The sequence below is a fragment of the Penicillium antarcticum genome (genome assembly GCF_028974205.1).
Source record: "Penicillium antarcticum strain IBT 31339 chromosome Unknown utg000005l_segment0_segment0, whole genome shotgun sequence".
NCBI lineage: Eukaryota > Fungi > Ascomycota > Eurotiomycetes > Eurotiales > Aspergillaceae > Penicillium > Penicillium antarcticum.
This window is the reverse complement of record NW_026695303.1, coordinates 3,170,032-3,188,572: the sequence shown is the minus strand read 5'-3', so window position 1 is coordinate 3,188,572 and position 18,541 is coordinate 3,170,032. Positions and strand designations below refer to the sequence as shown.

General features: G+C 49.2%; 7 protein-coding genes across 7 annotated transcripts; 4 read left to right on the top strand and 3 right to left on the bottom strand.

Annotated features, from left to right (window-relative positions):
* Positions 1-510: 510 nt before the first annotated feature.
* On the top strand, positions 511-1,790 carry N7508_005854 (uncharacterized protein; the record flags this gene model as incomplete). The annotated part of the gene is made up of 4 exons (XM_058463920.1): positions 511-670; positions 728-1,236; positions 1,296-1,542; positions 1,606-1,790. The coding sequence occupies 4 exons, from the start codon at positions 511-513 to the stop codon at positions 1,788-1,790; spliced, it is 1,101 nt and encodes a 366-aa protein (XP_058320398.1).
* Positions 1,791-1,904: 114 nt separating this feature from the next.
* N7508_005853 (putative C6 transcription factor) lies at positions 1,905-3,344 on the bottom strand (the record flags this gene model as incomplete). The annotated part of the gene is made up of 1 exon (XM_058463919.1): positions 1,905-3,344. One exon carries the CDS (start codon positions 3,342-3,344, stop codon positions 1,905-1,907), a length of 1,440 nt encoding a protein of 479 aa, XP_058320397.1.
* Positions 3,345-3,837: 493 nt separating this feature from the next.
* On the top strand, positions 3,838-4,314 carry N7508_005852 (uncharacterized protein; the record flags this gene model as incomplete). Its single annotated transcript, XM_058463918.1, has 1 exon — positions 3,838-4,314. One exon carries the CDS (start codon positions 3,838-3,840, stop codon positions 4,312-4,314), a length of 477 nt encoding a protein of 158 aa, XP_058320396.1.
* A 3,294-nt stretch (positions 4,315-7,608) lies between these two features.
* N7508_005851 (uncharacterized protein) lies at positions 7,609-7,942 on the top strand (the record flags this gene model as incomplete). The annotated part of the gene is made up of 3 exons (XM_058463917.1): positions 7,609-7,701; positions 7,784-7,861; positions 7,925-7,942. 3 exons carry the CDS (start codon positions 7,609-7,611, stop codon positions 7,940-7,942), a joined length of 189 nt encoding a protein of 62 aa, XP_058320395.1.
* A 1,480-nt stretch (positions 7,943-9,422) lies between these two features.
* btgE (putative cell wall glucanase (Scw11)) lies at positions 9,423-11,171 on the bottom strand (the record flags this gene model as incomplete). Its single annotated transcript, XM_058463916.1, has 1 exon — positions 9,423-11,171. One exon carries the CDS (start codon positions 11,169-11,171, stop codon positions 9,423-9,425), a length of 1,749 nt encoding a protein of 582 aa, XP_058320394.1.
* Positions 11,172-15,123: 3,952 nt separating this feature from the next.
* Positions 15,124-15,495, top strand: N7508_005849 (uncharacterized protein; the record flags this gene model as incomplete). Its single annotated transcript, XM_058463915.1, has 3 exons — positions 15,124-15,222; positions 15,288-15,415; positions 15,474-15,495. 3 exons carry the CDS (start codon positions 15,124-15,126, stop codon positions 15,493-15,495), a joined length of 249 nt encoding a protein of 82 aa, XP_058320393.1.
* Positions 15,496-16,155: 660 nt separating this feature from the next.
* Positions 16,156-17,843, bottom strand: coaT (acetyl-CoA hydrolase ACH1; the record flags this gene model as incomplete). The annotated part of the gene is made up of 3 exons (XM_058463914.1): positions 17,696-17,843; positions 17,405-17,645; positions 16,156-17,349 (listed from the first exon to the last, which is right to left on the bottom strand). Exons 1-3 carry the CDS (start codon positions 17,836-17,838, stop codon positions 16,156-16,158), a joined length of 1,578 nt encoding a protein of 525 aa, XP_058320392.1. The 5' UTR covers positions 17,839-17,843.
* Positions 17,844-18,541: the final 698 nt, after the last annotated feature.

The window sequence follows — 18,541 nt, the reverse complement described above, 5'->3', positions numbered from 1 at the left end:
CGTGAGTAACAAAAACTCATCTCGGCGTCCCGACTCGTTGCCAGACCAAATCCCCCGGAACTCTTCACATTTTGTGGAGGCAAAACGTGGAGAGAACCCGACTGCTAAACCAAATTGAGCGATTCAGAGCCTACGATCCCCCGATTCGGCTAACATCGGCCTCACACACGGAAAAGAGTGGAAATTTCGGCTCCACAGAACCTGCACGGCTGAGCCCACGCTTGCTTCACATGAATTGTCTCACCTGATCCTATTATCTAGCTTTGTAAAGTGTGGGGTTGTCTCCAATTGGGGAAATCAGAGCCTTCATCTTGCCAATTTGGCCAAGTCCAAGCAGATCGACACTGGGGCACCCGAGATCGTCCAAGCATCTTCCTTCGGAATGGGCCGCATCCTCGGAAAAAGCTGGGACAGCGATGATATTCTGTATAAAAGGTTGAGAGAAGATGTCCATTGCAATGGAGTATACACAGAACCATCTACATCCGGCAAGCATATCCCCCCGTGAACATGCATTGGTCAACTTCGCTACTTGGTCTGGTGTCGACTGGGCTTGCAGCTCAGGCGGGTAAACACTATGCCATCATGGATAATGATTGGTATACAGCGGGTTTTGTGCCGTACCTGATTGCCCTAGACGGCGATGTGGAAATTTTAGGCCTCGCCTCGGGTGAGTATACTTCAACAATGACAGTATCAGACTATCACTAACACCATCACAAATCAGATACGGCAAATAGCTGGCAACCCCAAGTCGCTCTTCACGCCGTAGCAACCCTAGAAGCAGGAAACCTAAGCTGCATCCCCGTCTACGCGGGCGCAACATGGCCACTCATCAACACACCTTTGCGCTTCCAAGCTTGGGAAACAATCCACGGCAAACTGCCCTGGGAAGGCGCTTTTGCGCCCGAGAACAGGACTTTTGAAGCTGAAGGCAATGATCCTACCTCTGGCAATCCCAATCGCATTGTCAAGGAAGCGTTCAAAGAGGGATTCCCCAAAGGCCGACCGGACAACTCGACATCTGCGGCGAATTTTATGGTCGAGATGGTGCACAAGTATCCCGGTCAGGTATCCATCTACTCAGCCGGAGCATTGACAAACATCGCGCTGGCAGTGCGTATGGATCCGATGTTCGCATCGCTTGCTAAGGACCTGGTTATCATGGGTGGATATGTTGATTTGAACATGCTTGAAGCTACTGGGAGTATTATGCTTGCTGATTATCAGTCTGATGTGAGAATTATACCAGAAATATCCATTTATAGCGTGATGATTGGCTGACTGGACTATAGATCAACCTCATGATCGACCCCGAAGCATCAAAGATCGCCTTGACTGCTGATTTCCCTAACATTACCATCGCTGGTAATGTCGCTAATCAGGTCTTCCCTACGGAGGAATTCAAGAAAGAAGTCCTCTCCGTGCCGAATCCATACAGCAAGCTTTTCGATAAATACTACGATCTCTCGTTCCCCTTCTGGGATGAAACAGCTGCTGCATTGATGGTTGATCCTACTATTTCCGTCAACCAGACTTCAGGTATGCCAAACCGTGAAAAAATTGACCAGAAATCGGCATGAGACTAATTTCTATTGCTTCTAGTATTCTTGGACGTGGATACCTCTTATGGGAGCCCTAATTATGGCAACATCCACGTTTACCAGAAGGCTCTTGCACCTCAGGGAATCCGAGAGGTGAACTATGTCTTTGAGGTTGATGCCGATAGACTTATCCAGCGGATTAAGCACGCATTGCAATATCCCAAGACTTGCGCCGATTTGCAGTAGAGGGTTGAATATTTTGCCTCGTGCTGAATTTTGTAAATATTCATGTGTTGCTGGGATATGGGGCATGGAATGGTATTTAGATCCAAATCAGAATACAACGTAAACCAGATCAATTTAAATAACACTCAAAATTTCTCCAGTCTCATACCCCCAAGCCCTCTCAAGATCTCTCAGCCTCCACAAAGCCCCCCACCCAGTCGTCCTCTCAATAATCTTAAAAAGCTTCGCAACTTCCACATGCTCACTGCGATGACTGAGCAACTTACCCGCAATATAAAGTGGCTGAATAGCATTAATCAAATTCCCACTATGGGGATTCGTCAATGAAATCCCACACACACGTCTGGCATGCCAAATCGCCGAGAAATACGGCTTGGAAGCCGGGACCAGACCAGGACAACGCTCTATAGGCCTCATATCAAGCATCATTATACAAGCCGCGTGGTATAACTGATTTCCTGAGATAGCGGCCCAATGCGCGAATAATATTTCTGGAAATATCTGGCCCGATCCCATTCCAGTTGTTTTAATGGGTAGCATTGCTGGGGGTCGTTGGTCAAGCCAGTAATGTAATTCATCCCAGAGGCGGTTCCATTGTTCCGGGAAAGGACGTGGGTCGGAGGATATCTCGCCTAATTCGAGAAAACGCGTGCGCCGACTGGAGAGATCGCATGTTTTGGCGCAGAGGTAAACAGCCCAGTTGGCGTGCATATCAGGAGAAACGCGACCCTGGTCGCAGAAAAGATCACGGATTCTGGTTTCTTTTTCCTCCGCACTGTTGGCCGGGACTCCTGGCACCCATTTATCTAATGGGAGGACTGTGCTTTCTGCGCCGTTGGAGATGATCGCTCCGCATAATTCCATGCGGGCGTAACACCAGAATACGGCTTGGAGGTGGCCGCCTGAGAGGCCGGTTACGTTGAATGATTCGAAGAGGGCGGCACAGCCTTCTACGTGGCGGCGCCAGTCGCGGGGACTGACAGACATTAGTTCCATTACTGCTAGGATGCAGACTGTCACGAGGACGTTTGGGTCTTTTGCTTGCAGGCATGGAGCTAGGAGGCGGATTGATTCTTGGTAGAGTTCGAGGCTGTCGTATGCTTTGTCGAGACAGGCTTTGCGCTCTGTTTGGCGGGCTGAGAAGGCGAGGATAGCGTAGAAGAGGGCTGGGGAACCTTGGGCTAGGATTGGGATGTGCACGCCAAAATGGCGGGCTTCGTCGAATTTGTCAAGGTATGGGGCACATTCTGTGATCCAATTTTTGAGGTAGAAGATTAGGCGGATTTTAGGAATTGAAATCACCCGGGTGAAGTCTAGGCTTTGGCGTGTGCGTTGTGGTTGGCTTGGTTGGGGGATTGGTGTATAGGTTGATGGCTCAAGACTCGCTACTGCTGAGAAAAGGACGCCGCGGAGTTCTTCTTGTAGTTCCAGGAATCTGGGGTTGGCGGCATATTCATCGGCGCTGGAGAATGTGCCAGGTGATAAAAAGTCTTCTTCAATTGGTGTGAAGTTCTCAGAGATTCGGGACTCTAATAATGGAGTCGGTTCTTCCATTTTCCTTCTGAAATCCGGGGATCTGGGGTAAAAGAGGAAGAAGGTGGAGTGGCGCCGAAGACTTTCCTGATATCGGGTTGGCCCTACTTAGTCACGCATCCAACTTTGAAGCTTAGAAATCATCAATTCATTCACACGTTTATATATGCAGTCTATAAGCTCAAGGGCAGTAATCGACAACTCCGACATCGCCACTCCACTCAAAATGGACCATATCCACAATCTGCCTCAACGTCGTCGGCTCCAACAAAATCCGAGCGGCGTCAGCACGCCACGACAGATGTAGCTCTGGTGACTGTCGACAGACATCGTAAGTCTTATCCATTTCAATCCTCTTCTTCTGCACACTGGGACTATTGACACCCAGTGTACGATATGGTCGCAACGCCTCAACCACCCTCTCATACCGCGCATTATCTGTAAGAGAAGTATATTCACAACACCCATACCTCCGCACCGGACTTGCCCCCTTCACCAACTCATACACCTTGTGATGAGACGACATAATAGCCCAATTACAAAAGCCCATCACAACCAAAGCACCAATCTCACTCTCCTCTATAACATCAGCAACAACATCCAGACACTCCCCAATCGACCGATCAAGATACCGACAAAGATCACCACGCAGTCCCCTGAGAATAACATTCTCCCGTTGCTTGCGCAAAGTATCACCGCGAATATCCACAAAATCATTGATGAAAACAACCGCCTCAACAATGCGCTCATACTGACCCTCCTCAACAACCATCCCCGTCCCAAGCGAAGCAGTCATAACCCCATGGAAAGCGGCAACATCAATATGCCGATGGACACCAAGCCCAGTCATGCGACTTCCGTACACTCCATCGTGAAGTCTACCCCGGCTATGGTCGCGATAATACCCCAGAACCCGACATTGAACAATATAAGCAGCCAGGTTATCAAACTGCCAGTTAGTAACCCGACCGGCCAAATTGCAGACCTTTAAGAATGCCATTACCGCAGCGCCGACTTGCTGAAGTAATTTGAGGCCATTTGCATCTGCCGCTTCGCAGTAATCGCCGATAAGGATATGGTTGCATGAGTCTGCGACTGCGCGTGCAAGCCCTTCATCGCTGAGACTAGCACCACAGGCAACCACGCCGAAGTACTTTGCATCTGTGCAGATCTTGAGCTGTTCCGTGGTTTGGTAGATTTGGTTTGTGATTCGGGGATTGCTATCAACCAATGGGTTTGGGCGGCGATCTGGAGCTTTAATTGTTGGGATGTGGGAAGAGGCAGGTGAACCCTGACAGGTTTTTGACTCTGGTTGGAGGTCTGTGTTTGAGTTGACGAGTTCGTCGACGGCGAGGCGGAGTTTTGCTGGTGTGAATAGGCCGGTGCTGTGCCATTCGTCTTGTCGAGATATGACCTTTTCCATGTTTTTTTGCATGGCTAAGAGTGTGTTGCATTGTGATTTTGTTTGCTTGCTTGGATTTATGGTTTCGCACATGCAGGTAACTTGGGGGTTGTATGATTCTGAGATGAGGTTTGTTTCTTCACAGGATGGTGGGTTTGGACCTCCGAATCGGACGCTTCTGTGTCTGACGTGTTGTTGGAATGAGTATATTACATGTATCAAGCGAGAGTGGGTTATCAGTTGATTGAGATTCTCCTCGTTGAACAGAGAACCTATATCATCTAAGCAGATAATCTCCTCGGTTGGCTCGGGCTCGTAATGACCATTTGAGATGGAGCACCAAGCATCAACCCAAGCAAGATAAACCTGCAAAAGGGTAGGGTGCAATGAAGGCAAAGCTTTGGTGATCATAGTAGCAGGATATCCGAGAATAAATCTAAATTGAATGGCAAATATACTAGACCCCGCTTCGGCCAACCTTGATCTTATAGAAATATTCTCTTGATAAAGGTATACTCAATTTTGTTCTCTACATTGGACGTTCATTATCATTAAAATGCCATTCAGCCCCACGTACTTCACCTGAAGACAATCATACCGATGCGCCACACTCGGAGTACCCGCTGTCATGAAGCCAAAACAAACGATGAGCCAATAGTGAACAGAGAAACATTTGTACCAAGCCAGCTGGTATCATCAACAGGTTATTCTTATCATTTCTGCCGACGCTCCACCCACATTTGCTGTGGTAGTCTTGTTTTAGCCCGTGAAGTCCATGCCTCGCATTGCCATTTCTGTGCCAAAGCCTCATATTTTTGAGTGGCTTATCGGCGATTACTTTCGCTGACCCCGTTTCTGTGGCTCGGCTGAAGTTCTAAATGTTTGCGCGCTAATGTGCCGGCGCGTTGTCGTTGGCGATTCTTGCATCCTCGGCTTTTGGGCGCAATAATCTGTGCCTGACGATACTTGAACCGGGAGAACCAGCTGTGTGTCTCGGGCAATGAAGAGCGATCGGCAGGCCCGAGATCTCATTTTGAGATTGCGTGGAGTCGGACCAACTCTATCTACATGGGGTATTTTTAGCGGTCTGTGGAGTCCCCGTTGGATAGTGTCGCATTTTGCAATCGCCAACATTCTAGACCTGGGCTGAGCTTTCATAGGTCTCAAGCGATATGTCCGAAGAACCAATAAGTTTCTTTCGCCATAGCGATTGATTTCAGATATCTACTGTCATTCAACCCTATTCAATCATACTGTTCATCCAGTTAATTTTCAAGTTAACATCTACGATACATGTACAAAACCCACAGCGGTTCAACATTCTCCGTTATTATAACGCATAAAGTCACCGCATATCATAGCGTCAATGATGTTGCGAAATTGTATGCTACCCTACCCTCCGCCTATGAATAGCCCTAATACCTAGATGTAGACTGTACGTTGGAGCCAAGGATTGATGGCCATACACGACCATATATGGGCCGCTCGGCTCTCTCCATTATCTCAGCAACCCGTGTCATCATGAGACGCTATCAGCCCAATCCGTATAATCACAGCCCTGGATGTTCCTCAGCACTGCCTCCATAACCTCGTTGGCCATGTCCCTGCATGAAGGCATTCTTCCTTAGTGTCTTCATTTCATGCTTCTTCGCTGTCCCAATACGTCCGCCATCTCTCTTCCGGCTCCGCGATATCCTCAATACTAAATAGGGAACCACGTTATTCTCGTTGTAGCCTGGTAGTTAAGGCACATACTCACGCCTGAGATTTCAGGTGTCGATATGGACCATCACCTTGACCATTGAATTCCAAGCTTCTTTCAAACATCAAATAAGTCATCATTAGGGCTGACACTCTTCTCCCTCTTTTCTCTTCTGAGGTGAGCCTAGCCCACCACACTCCTCCAACTTGACCCCTCCCCCCCCCCCCAATCTCCACGGCACCAACCCCTAGCTCTCACGGCCCACCTCCCAGAACATCATTTCCACTCTGGGCAGCCCACGCAAGCTCCGTGTGTCACTGCAAGCACCAACCTCAACTGACCGTGCGTCTCCTGCAATGTATAATGCCAAGGGCTTGGTATACCAGCCGCGTTACAGTCCAGGCCCCATGTACTGGGTCGTGGCTCGGTATCGGATGCTTGTCTCTTCCCGAATGTCAGTCATTGAATATTGATGTGGTATAAGCCAGTTGATTCCAGAACATCAAAGTGCAGCTTCACTCATTTATCAATTGGATGACGCTGTATGAGGTCAGAAAGTGGATTGTTGATATTGCATGCATCCGCCACAATTCCCACAGTGATAAGGCATTTGTCAACGGTGTCCTCGAAAACTATAGTAAACAGCCACTATATATACTCAATTGATCAATCAGACTTACTGCAAACAACAGCATCACATCGCAACCCCTTCCAACCCTGCCGTAGGGCAAACAACAACTTGGCAGACCCCAGCCCTCGTAATCCGCCGATCCCCAAACTGCCCCTGTAGATCCTCCAGCTCAGTTTCAGTTTCAGCATGATAGATCCTCGCCCTGCATGGCCTGTGTCATGCCTTACTCTAAAGTTCGTAGAGTTATAAGACTAGAATGGGCCCGAGGTGACATCTCTTTGATTTGGTCTGATATTCAACCGCTGTCATCTCACTAACATCACACTTTAACTCTGTTTAGCAAGGTTCGTATCTCACACCGTTTCTTGGCCCTTACATCGGTGCAAAACTGCACATGCGTAGACCTTTCAAGGTTCCCCTGCAATTGATTTCTATTTTTATAACTTCTCTCGCTCGGTCGCTGACTTTCTTTTTTGCTTTTCAGATACTTGTCGTTGGCACATTTTACCAATTTCCCACTTTCATTCCGATTTCGCCAATTCAATTTACGATGCGCGCTTCCGTTATTGTTCTCGGGTTCCTTGCTACTCTCACTGTCGCTCTTCCTGAGGCTATGCCTAAGGTTCAGACTGCTTGTCAATCTGTGAGTTTGTCTTTGTGATTATCAGATCAATGAGGATACACGGCTGTAGCAGGGATGATTGCTAACGTTGATTTCTTCCTAGGAAACTATGGCTTGCATCGCTGATAACTGTGGTATTGAGGGATGTTGCTGTGAGGGACTTGCTTGTTCTTCCAACGGCGTGAGTATTTGGATCCCATTTTCAACTCTGCGTTCTTGAGCAATGGGCTAACCGTTTTCATAGACTTGCACCCAGCTGTAACAAGCTCAATATCGGATATGACTGCGGCATGAAGGTCAACTCTCGACATGATGATATTCTTTCTCGGGTTGGCTAATATACGTATTGTCGGACGCGTGTTTCGTTTTCTTTTGTATTTATCTACGGATTAATGGTACATATTTCTTCATTCCAATCGCCTGCTACTTTAAGAAGGTATATGTTTTGATAACGTGAGTATTCATCAGAGGCCTGATAGCCATCTCCGCTGATTAGCAGAAGTACAAGTCATGACTGGACATCTGACAGTTGCTAAAGATAGCTGACAGCAGGATGCTGTTGAACGCAGCACCAAGGGTCATGGTCAAGATCGAGCATTGGAGATAACATCCAGATTCCATATTTGATAACGCAGCGCAATGATGGCACGATTCACAATCCTACATCACGATAAAGTTACAATAATCGTAGCCACCACCCATCGCCCACTTGCTCCGGCGGTTGGGTCTGTATGGCTCTTTGATTTTCACCAGGTTTCGCAGAGATGTGGAGGACGGTGAGCTCGAAGATTAAAGATCAAGAGTGGAGGAAAGATCGATGATGGAAGTGAGAAGGCGGAAAGGAGAAAGGAAGAGGAGGACAAGATCAGCTGGTCAAGTAGAACGTTGAGTCTATCGCTCCTTCCCCATGGGGACTCCACCTCACATCTGAATAGCATCAATCCCCAGATGAGTCCAATCAATGTCTTGTAAGATCAGTGGTAGGCAGCATTTCTTTACCAGACTGGAGTTTCGCATTCAAATTTTTACCATACGAGTGTCTATTGCATTTGGTATGTAGCAGGATCGATATAGAATGTGATGGAGAGAACATGTACCTGGAAAGTATCATGCCAATTTGAGCAGTTTGGTTTTGGTTTGCGAGGTGATATTGATATTAGCTATGACTCATTGAAAGCTTGAATAGGCATTGATAGTAATGATGTCGAAGTATCCATAGGCAAGAGAGCTTGGTCTCAGGAATAGTAGCTCAAGGTTTGGGAGGGGACTTCAGGTAACTTGACTTCAGATAGAGGTGTGTAGACAATGACAAGGCAACATATGAGGATTTCTTTAGAACAATTGGCTTTGGCTAGCAGTGGGAGGTGGGGACCGTAGATAGAAAAGCTTACACGCCAATGGGGGGGGGATGGTGCATAGATAGATGCCGCTACTGTACTACTATACTCAGCTACTGGTAAACTCATAAGAAGGCGTCAATAACAATATACACTAAAATCACAAGAACAAAGAAACAGGGTCGGCACAACCAGGTCAGTAGACAACATCAAATAAAAGGAGTATCTACCAAAAACAAGGCAAGTTTAAAAATAGAAACCAAGAATGAAAATGGCCAGCCATAATCCATAGACTATAGACAAGACCAAAGAGAGTAAAGGTTGACACTCCTTATCCTCCTGTACAAGTTTTGCAGAAAAGAAAAAAAATAGCAGTGAAACAAATCAAACCATCAGACGTGGCGCTTAGAAGACGTCAGCGCAGCCCCAGTGCTGCTCAACATCGAAGTCACCGGGGGACTTCCAGAGGTCGTTGGAGTAGGAGAAGAAGATGGACTTGGAGCCGGCGGCCTTGGCGATGGCCTTGACGGCGGTGGCCTGCTCGGAGACACCAGGGACGGCGGCACCGTTGGACTCACCGGCGTTGGGCCAGCCAGTCTCGAGGTTGATCACGTCCTTGCCACCACAGATCTGCTCGAGGACCTTGAACTCGGTGGCGACGAACTCACCGGCCTTCTCGGCGGTGACGTCGGCGTTGAAGAAGGGGTGGATGTTGGCACCGACGAGGTCGACGGGGGAGCAAAGGGCGGACGCGCCGTACTGCTGCCAGACGTTGATGGGCTCGGTGGTGGTGACCTGGCCAGTGTAGCCGGCGGCCTTGAAGGTAGTCTTGGAGGAGGCGATGAAGGAGGCAAGGCTGCTGGCATCACAGTATCCGCTCTGGATGGCCTCGTTACCAACAACGATCAACTCGACCATGGACCACTGGGCCCACTTGGCAATGGCCTCGACCTGCTCCTGGGCACCGGAGGTACCGGTGGAGTCGATGTAGACACCGACGATCATGTTGAGGCCGAGCTCCTTGCAGGCGTCGCCGATGAACTCGAGACCGCTGCAGTCGCTGGAGTAGACACGGACGAGGTTGAAGCCCTTCTGCTTGATGACCTTGATGTCCTTGAGGACCTCCTGCTTGGTCTTGCAGTTACCGCTCTCGGTGTAGGGAGAGTAGGTCATACCGTACTGGCCCTCACCGGTGATGCCGGTGCTGGAGCTGGGGGTGCTGGTGGCAACGGCGCTGCTGGTGGTGGACTCAACCGGGACAGCGGTGGTGGTAGCGGCAGCAGTGGTGGGAGCGGCAGTGGTAGTAACGGCGGCAGGGGCAGTGGTTGAGGCCAGAGTAGGGGTGGCGAAGGGGCACACGTAGGTGTAGTCGGTGCGAGTGACGGTCAGAGTGGTCTCGGGCTGGGTGTAGGTGCCGGGGGTGACGGTCTGAGGGGTGGGGTAGACCAGGACGGTGCTGGTGGGCACAGTGGTGGTGGTAGGGGGCACAACGGTGTAGGTACCAGCCGAGGGGCAGACATAGGTGGTGGTTTCAATGACGCTGGTCACGGTGGTGCCGGTGGGCTTGACAGTGGCGTAGGGGCAGGTGACGGTGGTAGCGGTCTCGACAATGGTGGTGACACCGCCGTAGGTGTGAGTACCGCTGGGCACCTCGGTGGAGGTAGCACCGCAGACAGTGGTGCTGTCGGTCACGGTGATGGTGGTGGCCGGGACGGTGTAGGTACCAGTGGAGGGGAAAGTGCTGACACCGGGGGTGGGCAGAACCGGGACGGTGCTGGTGCTGGCGGGGCTGGTCGACACAGCGGCCACGGAGGAGGTGGAGGGAGAGACAGTCACAGTCAGGGTGCTGGTGCTGGTGGAGTGCACAGTGCTGGTGAGAGTGCTGGTCGACTCCGGGATGGGAGTGGAAGAGGTGGTAGGCTGAGCGCTGGAGATGGGGACCAGGGTAGGCTCGCCGTAGAAGGTGATCACCTTGGTGGTGCAGCCACAGGTCTCCTCCTCAAGAGCCGGAGCAGAGGGAGTAGCAGTGACGCTGGAGGCCCAGACACTGGACGAAGCCTCGCGACGCTGGTGGAAAGCGTCGTGGCGACGGTGAACACCGTCAGCCATGGCAGAGCCCACCATGGCGGCGGCGGCGAAGATAGCTCCCTTCATGTTGGAGATTCAATGCCCACACAAAAAGAATGAATGCCCGCTGAACGAGTGAAGCGGTGGTCAGTGATATCAAGGAACGTGGGTAGCGAAAGGAAAGGAAGATGAGGGGGCAAGAGCCTTTTGATGGAGAAAAGGCGGTTAGGGGGAGAAGAAAGAAAAGGGGAGAAAAGACATAAAAAGGCCGGGATTCGACAGTGTAAAATTACCCCTGGGGTCTAGATGTGTTTTCAGGGACGAACAATATCTGATTGGTTCAATTCTGCAGACCCAACTGTTTGCTGCTTATGGTTGGCCCGCACGGGTCGGGCAGAGTGGATTATTGTTACTGTTTTGTCCTCTTTGTATACGGAGTACTCAATATCTGGATGTATAGAATTACGATCTCGCCCAACGTTCATTTCCACCATGCAGATGTACCTTGTGCGTTGTACCTGTACACTGACTGTTCCGTAACCTCATCAGAATCGCACATCCTACCGCTCTCATTGCTTTATTGTTTGTATGTGATTATTACATCCGCACGGATCACTGGTCTTACATCTAAAATAGCCTTGTCTCACAGCCCCCTTACCGCTGCGAGGGCTTTCCCCCAGATACTCCTGACTTCTTTCAAGCCACCGGTAACAACGGGTCCCTGTCAGACATATGTAAGGTACCACTTGTGGCTGCACAGTGGCAAACTCTTGCAGGAGCCCTAGAACTCTAGAATGTTCGGTTGTTCATTTCCCTAAGATGAGTGTCTCTAAGGTAGTGGAGCTGAGTGCCCGAAGCCCACAATCTCAGTCTGCAGAGTTGGATTGCACCAAAACAAAAAGAAAACAGGAAATCTCCTCCCACGCGATGTGGGGCAGGATATCATAGCGTCCTCGGCCAGTCCTAAACAGGAAAAGTGGAAACTAAATCAGGAAAGATCATGGTTGCTGATTGGTTGACTGGGTATCTTTAATTTCCGCCCTGCCGATCTCATCAAATCAAAATACCGTACTGTAATGTATCTCTGTTTGTTGACTCCATAGTACGGTGTGAGAACGCCAAGAGAATGTGTCTCTAGTCGTTCTAGCACTCTGCCATATCAATATCCTAGAACGTTATTCATATAATCACATACATTCAATTCTCTATTCTGCCCTTATCCTCTGGCACTCTACACTATGCGCGGTTTTCACCCCCTGACGATCAACTCAATCCTACAATACTGGTACATGTGCCGCGAACTGCCGATCATCCGACAAGAACTCAATCCAAGCAATGAACCAACAGCCTCAATTAATTAACTATAATTCATATCAACTCTCCCGGCAACTAGAGACCGACCGCGTGTTCGTCCGCGAACCACCTTCTACACAGAGTATAGCATGTACCTAGTGTGTTCGTTACCAGAGAATAAACATGGCAGCCTACGTATACGGTCGAAGCGAAGTTAAGTGGGAACTATACAGTATCCGGAGACTCCGTAGAGTTAATATATATATATATATATTCTATAGTAGCAACCACAGACATACACCGCTGAAGTGCAAGTGCATTTATACTGTCGCTGTTGTCAATGCATGCTGATCCAGTCCAGCCCAAGTCTGGATCTCCTGGACTGGCGATCCCCTTTCCTCGGGGTAGATCCCAGCGGATGCTGGGGGCCGGGTTACCTTTGTGGAGAAGACTACGAGGACTGTTTATTGGCGCTAACGTTAGGTAGCGCCGGCTCTCCTGAATCAGGCTGAATCCATGACTGGGTATTTTCAGCTCGCTAGTCTGGCGGTTTGTTGTGATAGTGTCATGATTGGCTTGGATTATTGGTGAGGTTTCTTCGGGGCGGTATTGTTGGAATGGAGAACTTGGATGGAGTCTGGGTAGGACATTGGCAATATCTTGGGGGGACCGTTAGGAATGACTGTCTTTTGGGATATGTAGCACTATTAGATATAATACAATACCGTGTCTTTTGTTTTGTACAGAGAATTGGGAACTGTGAATAACCGCTAGTACCAAGTGACTCAGAACAACACCACAATCCAGACCGCCAAAATTACCTTGACTTATCTTGGATTCCAATCGATTGGCCAAGAGTGACAGCGGTTCTGGGCTTCCTGGGCTGGAGCGGATACAGTCCCTGTCTAGTGTGGTCTTGGCACTGCCTTTTTTGAGGTTATTCAGGGGCTACTGTCCAGGGGTATTCTTTGAATCTGGGGGCACCATTTTGTCAAATGATCAATCCAGTGGGATCTTTTGTTGCAAAAGCAAAAAGAGTTCTGCAAAATGAGTTCAAGGGTCTACTGTGGCTTTTTCTTTGACAAATTGCGTCTCTTTTGGCTTGGGGTTAACGGTTTCGAATGCATATGATCTCTCTACTTTGTGGGTGAGACGTGTCATTAACGTTTTCACATTCCACTCTCAAGTATTCTGGGGTGAGGTCTGTGTCACTCATCCACATGGGATGTTATATGTGGAATGCGGGATCGCCAGATCTACATTCTCCTCGCTTTGCTTTAAATCCTAATTCAGCGACTCGAGTCCCGGTGATGTTCTCGGTGCAGTGCTGTCCCCAATTCAAGCACTGTTCCCAGGAGGTGCTGTTCCCGGCGCAGGTACTGTTGACCCGGTGAAATCATCTTCCCGGTCCAGGTGCTCCTCCCGGTGTCGTGTTGTGATAAACGTAGGTTCTATCAAGTATTGAATATGATTATTTCGCTTTGATTGTCACTTGCTATCGCATGAAATACTTCAATATACTTGCACACTTAACAGGGACTCGTTTCAAGTGACTTGTGCCACTAGACAACCTCACAACCCCAAACTGCCCATCTTTTGACACAATCTCCATTTCATTCTCCGGGAGATTAAAATCATATTGCTTGCTACTGCGATTTTCATTGTCTGATCATTCCATCCAAGACATCGTATACGCATAATAGGGAAGCGTTCGACTGAAGATCTCATCACTCGTAAGCCAACAGCATAGCGAGGTTTTTCAAACTTGCCAATAGACCATCTCATTGAGACAACTAGGTCAGGAGGACTATGCTTTCTTCCATATAGTTAGCAACCTCGGGGTGACTCTCCTTGAGAATGGACATATAGACAGCGCATTCAGCTTCAAGAGAAGGTATGAGGCGGACAAGATATATATAGCGATACCAGATCACACCGCACATACGAATAAAATGTAACCATTGAAATAACTCGGAATGACTATTTTTTTCAAAGAAACTATTCCTACCGATTTTCGCAAAGCCATACATCTGCCCATAGAACATGCCACTTGATCATACCACCAACACATGACCAAACGAAAGGACAACGCCACCAACACCAACCAACAAATCAGACGACCCCGAAAACCAACCCTCGGCAACTTCCGCACCGAAGATCCTCAAGCAACTCCAGATACGGCCACGGCCATCCCCGTACATAGAAAGTCAAAGTGCCGACCGCGCCCTATACCGCACCACCCGGTCTATACGTCACCATTCGAAATCTTCACCCAACCACATCCCCAACAGCCATCTGACCTAATAATTTTGCATCGGACGATATCCAATCGCACGGGATAGAGATCATGCTATCCAATGTTTGAATTTGGTATTTCCGGTCGGTTGAACCTATCATGTAGAGCATCGACCGAGAAACGGCTGGGGAATTCCGAGATCCAGCATCTCGGAACCGAATTGAGGCTCAGCTTGACATTTGTTTGGTTCAGCCGGTCGTATCAGGCCATGCTGTGTGGTCCAGCTTCGGGTGTTCTGTTGCAGTAAAGAAGAAAAACTTTTCAAGTGTAGATGATAAAGGCCGAGGTTGTGTATATAAGGGTCTTCGTGTTACACGACGTTTGACTTTATTTGTTCATCATCACACAAGATTCTATTGAATACCTCGATACATTATCATCACACAATACTTCGACTAGTATCTACTACCCAGTCTATACTTCTCACACCACCACCACATCAACATCACAATGTCTTCTGCCTCCAAGAACCCTACCGCCTCTGAGCACGCCCGTCTTCAGAATGATTTCGGCGCTGACTACTGGGTTCGCTCTGCCCAAGAACACCGCGTACGTTCATCACCGATGTCTCTACCTCACCACCTGTTGGGGATAATATACTAACATGTATACAGCGCGCAACTGCCGGTCGTGGCCTCTTCGCGGGTCTACAGGATACCAAGCACTACAACGTCGAGTCTGGCTGGGCTAGACGTAAGTCTGCAGATTCGCAAAATGGATTCCTTGGTTCGATCTGGGGTCGGTATGTGTTTGCCATTTTCTTCTGACTGGTTTCATTGGATTTGACTGACTCCCTTTAGTCTCACTGGTACTTCGCCTTAGATGAGCCATGCTTGGATAGTTCTTTATGTTTTTGGTCTTCTCTTGGACTGCTTTATTGGCATTGGAGTTGGTTTGATTGGAGTTTTATCATGATGTGTTTATGTCTGCATATGATGAAACAGTCAGCCTTTTTTTCTTTCTATATTTGTTGATATCATACATTTCTTGCATTATTCCAAAAGGATCAGAGATTCTCTTACCGGAGTTCATTCCCCTATCCAAAGACCGCAGCGTACCTAGATAATCTCTGCGAAGTGGGTTTTAATAGAGCAATTGCATTACATAAAGATAGCCTGGTCTGTATCGAGAAAGGGTTGGAGTGGAAGATGGGATTAGGTCGAGCATTTACTCCTTGCTTCAACACGTGATCCAGAGGAAATCTTCACCACACCAATCAGGCCATGAATGATACATATGATGGAGGATCAGTGGTCGAGCTCGGAGAGGGAGATTGTAGATCATCCCACCCGAAGCTGACTTCAAGCCTACAACTTCAGGTGGAACAAGACTATCTACAATATCAACTACCATGCCATAGATGATTAAGAAGGAATAATTCCTGAAAGCGCTAATATAATATATACAAAACACCCGACACCTGTACCATGGCTTGGACAGCCATTTTACATAAAATGTATCAAGAGCATCACACGATCTAACCTATTCCCAAGAGTCGATCTTCATGGTACCGTTCTCCTGCAAATTCTTGTGCATCTTGAAAGCTTCAAACAACAAATGAGGCTCATGACCCATACCCTTACGCAGACATTCAAACTCCGCGCGATCAAGGTAATCCGTAAGGATAGGCTTGTAATCAGGGTGCGAACACTTGTTGATGATAACACGAGCACGCTCGCGGGGCGAAAGACCACGAACATCAGCAAGACCCTGCTCAGTAACAATAACATCGAGGTCATGCTCCGTCTGATCGACGTGAGTGGCGAACGGCACAATACAGCTAACACCAGTGGGATCGATCTTGCTGGGCCGGGCACTGGGTGTATGCATGATACTGTACTTGGAGTTACGCAGGAAATCGGCCGAACCGCCCAGGCCGTTCAGCATGCGCGAGCCCATGACGCAGGTGCTGTTCGCGTGGGCATAGATGTCGACTTCGACGGGGGTGTTCATGCCGATGCAGCCGAGACGGCGGATGATTTCGGGCGAGTTGGAGACTTGCTGGGAGCGGAGGAGGAGCTTGCCGGCGTATTGCTCCCAGTTGTCGTAGAAGCGCTTGAAACCGTCGGGCGAGAAGCGGATGGAGGTTGCTGTTGCGAAGTCGAGGTTGCCGCTGTCGAAGAGGTCCAGGAAGGAGTCTTGCAAGACTTCAGTCCATACTTTCAGGTTTTTGAAGTCTGCGCCTCCCTTGCTGAGACCGCCGACGACTGCGTTGGCGATGTTGCCGATGCCAGACTGGATGGGGAGGAGGTTTTGGGGCAGGCGGCCGTGGTTAACCTCATGCTTGAGGAACTCGATGATGTTTGTGGCGATGGCCTGGGAGCCTTCGTCTTCTGGGGCGTTGGGCTGGGTCTGGTCCGGGTAGTTGGACTCGACGATCGCAACGACCTTCTCGGGGTCCACCGGAATGTAAGGTGTTCCGATACGGTCCTCGGGGGCCATGACCAGGTATGGCTTGCGACCTGGGGGAAGGTCGGAGCCCACGATATCGTGGAGACCCTCGAAGGAAGGACTAGCAGTGTTGACTTCGATGATGACCTTGTCGGCCATCTGGATAAGCTCCGGGGATGCACCCACGGAAGCACCAGGAATGATACCGCCATTCTCCGTAATAGCCGACGCCTCAATGACAGCTACGTCGATTCTGTTGTGCGGCTTGTTGAGCGTGTAGTAGCCCTGGAGTTAGGGTTAGCCATTGTTCCGGCGGGTTCTCCCGAAACTCAGCACTCACATAGACCAAATCCGAGGGAAACATGCTCAGATGCTTGTCGAAAAACTTGATCTGGCCATTGTTGATTCCCTTGGCAATTTCTTTTCCGACTTGGTGCGGACTCCGCCGTTCAATCATGTTCAGACGCGCCCAGCGGTTTTCCGTCTCGGCACCGGAGGAAGCTCCCACGAAGAGGTTATACTTGAGCTGCCCTTCCAATTTGTTCTTCTCGACGTGGTCTGCTAGGGCAGTTGGAATCATCCTGCGCAATTGTTAGAATTAATGAAACACATTCCTCGCTGTGTATCGTACTTGGGGTATCCAACGCCGGTGAATCCGGACCAGCCAATGTAGGAACCATTGGGAAAGAGGTCAATGAGGTCCTCTGGTTTACAGAGCTTCTTCAGATACGAAGGCCGACGCACACGGCTCTTCAGAAGCGCAGAAGCAGCCATGGTGACAATATGGGGGAGTGGAGAGTGGTCTAGAAGTTGAAGAAGAAGAAAGAGGACGGAGGGATAGATATATGTCTAACCCCGGCAATCCCCACAAATACGGAGTCCCGGAAGAAAGGAAGGTGGACTGGTTTCATTTGTGTATTCTCGATGGATTGTGTATTCTGATCCAGTCCTATGGGTTATACTCTTCACAGAAAGCTACGATGTATACCCCTGCGCACAATAGCATCTATATCACATCTATATTAATAACCTGTCTCCTCTCCCATCCCCCTTTGACTCTATGATGCCAATTTCCCAAAACGTCACCCCCGATTCATGCTGACGTCAACCCCGGCCTTTCTTCGGTGATCGGATTTCCTTCGGTGGAGCTCGGGCTTTGCTCTGCACCCCGGACAGCGATCGCACCTTACACCAACATGAAAAGGTCTAATGAAAGTGATTCTCGGTGATCTCAAGGCCTTTCCTATATCCCAGGCATTCTAAAAGGACCAAAAAGGCCCTATTTAAGGGCAAAAAAAAAAAGGGATGAAGTCCAGGAACCCGGCCCGAGTTTCGCCCGACTGCGTCTCGGGCTTGTATCGGTTAGCTGTTCGGCCACACGGAGCTCTCATTTTTATAACCGACAGTACTGGAGCATCCCTGCCAAGATTGATTCAAATTAGGCGAGAACTATTGGGTCGATCTTTGATCGACTTAA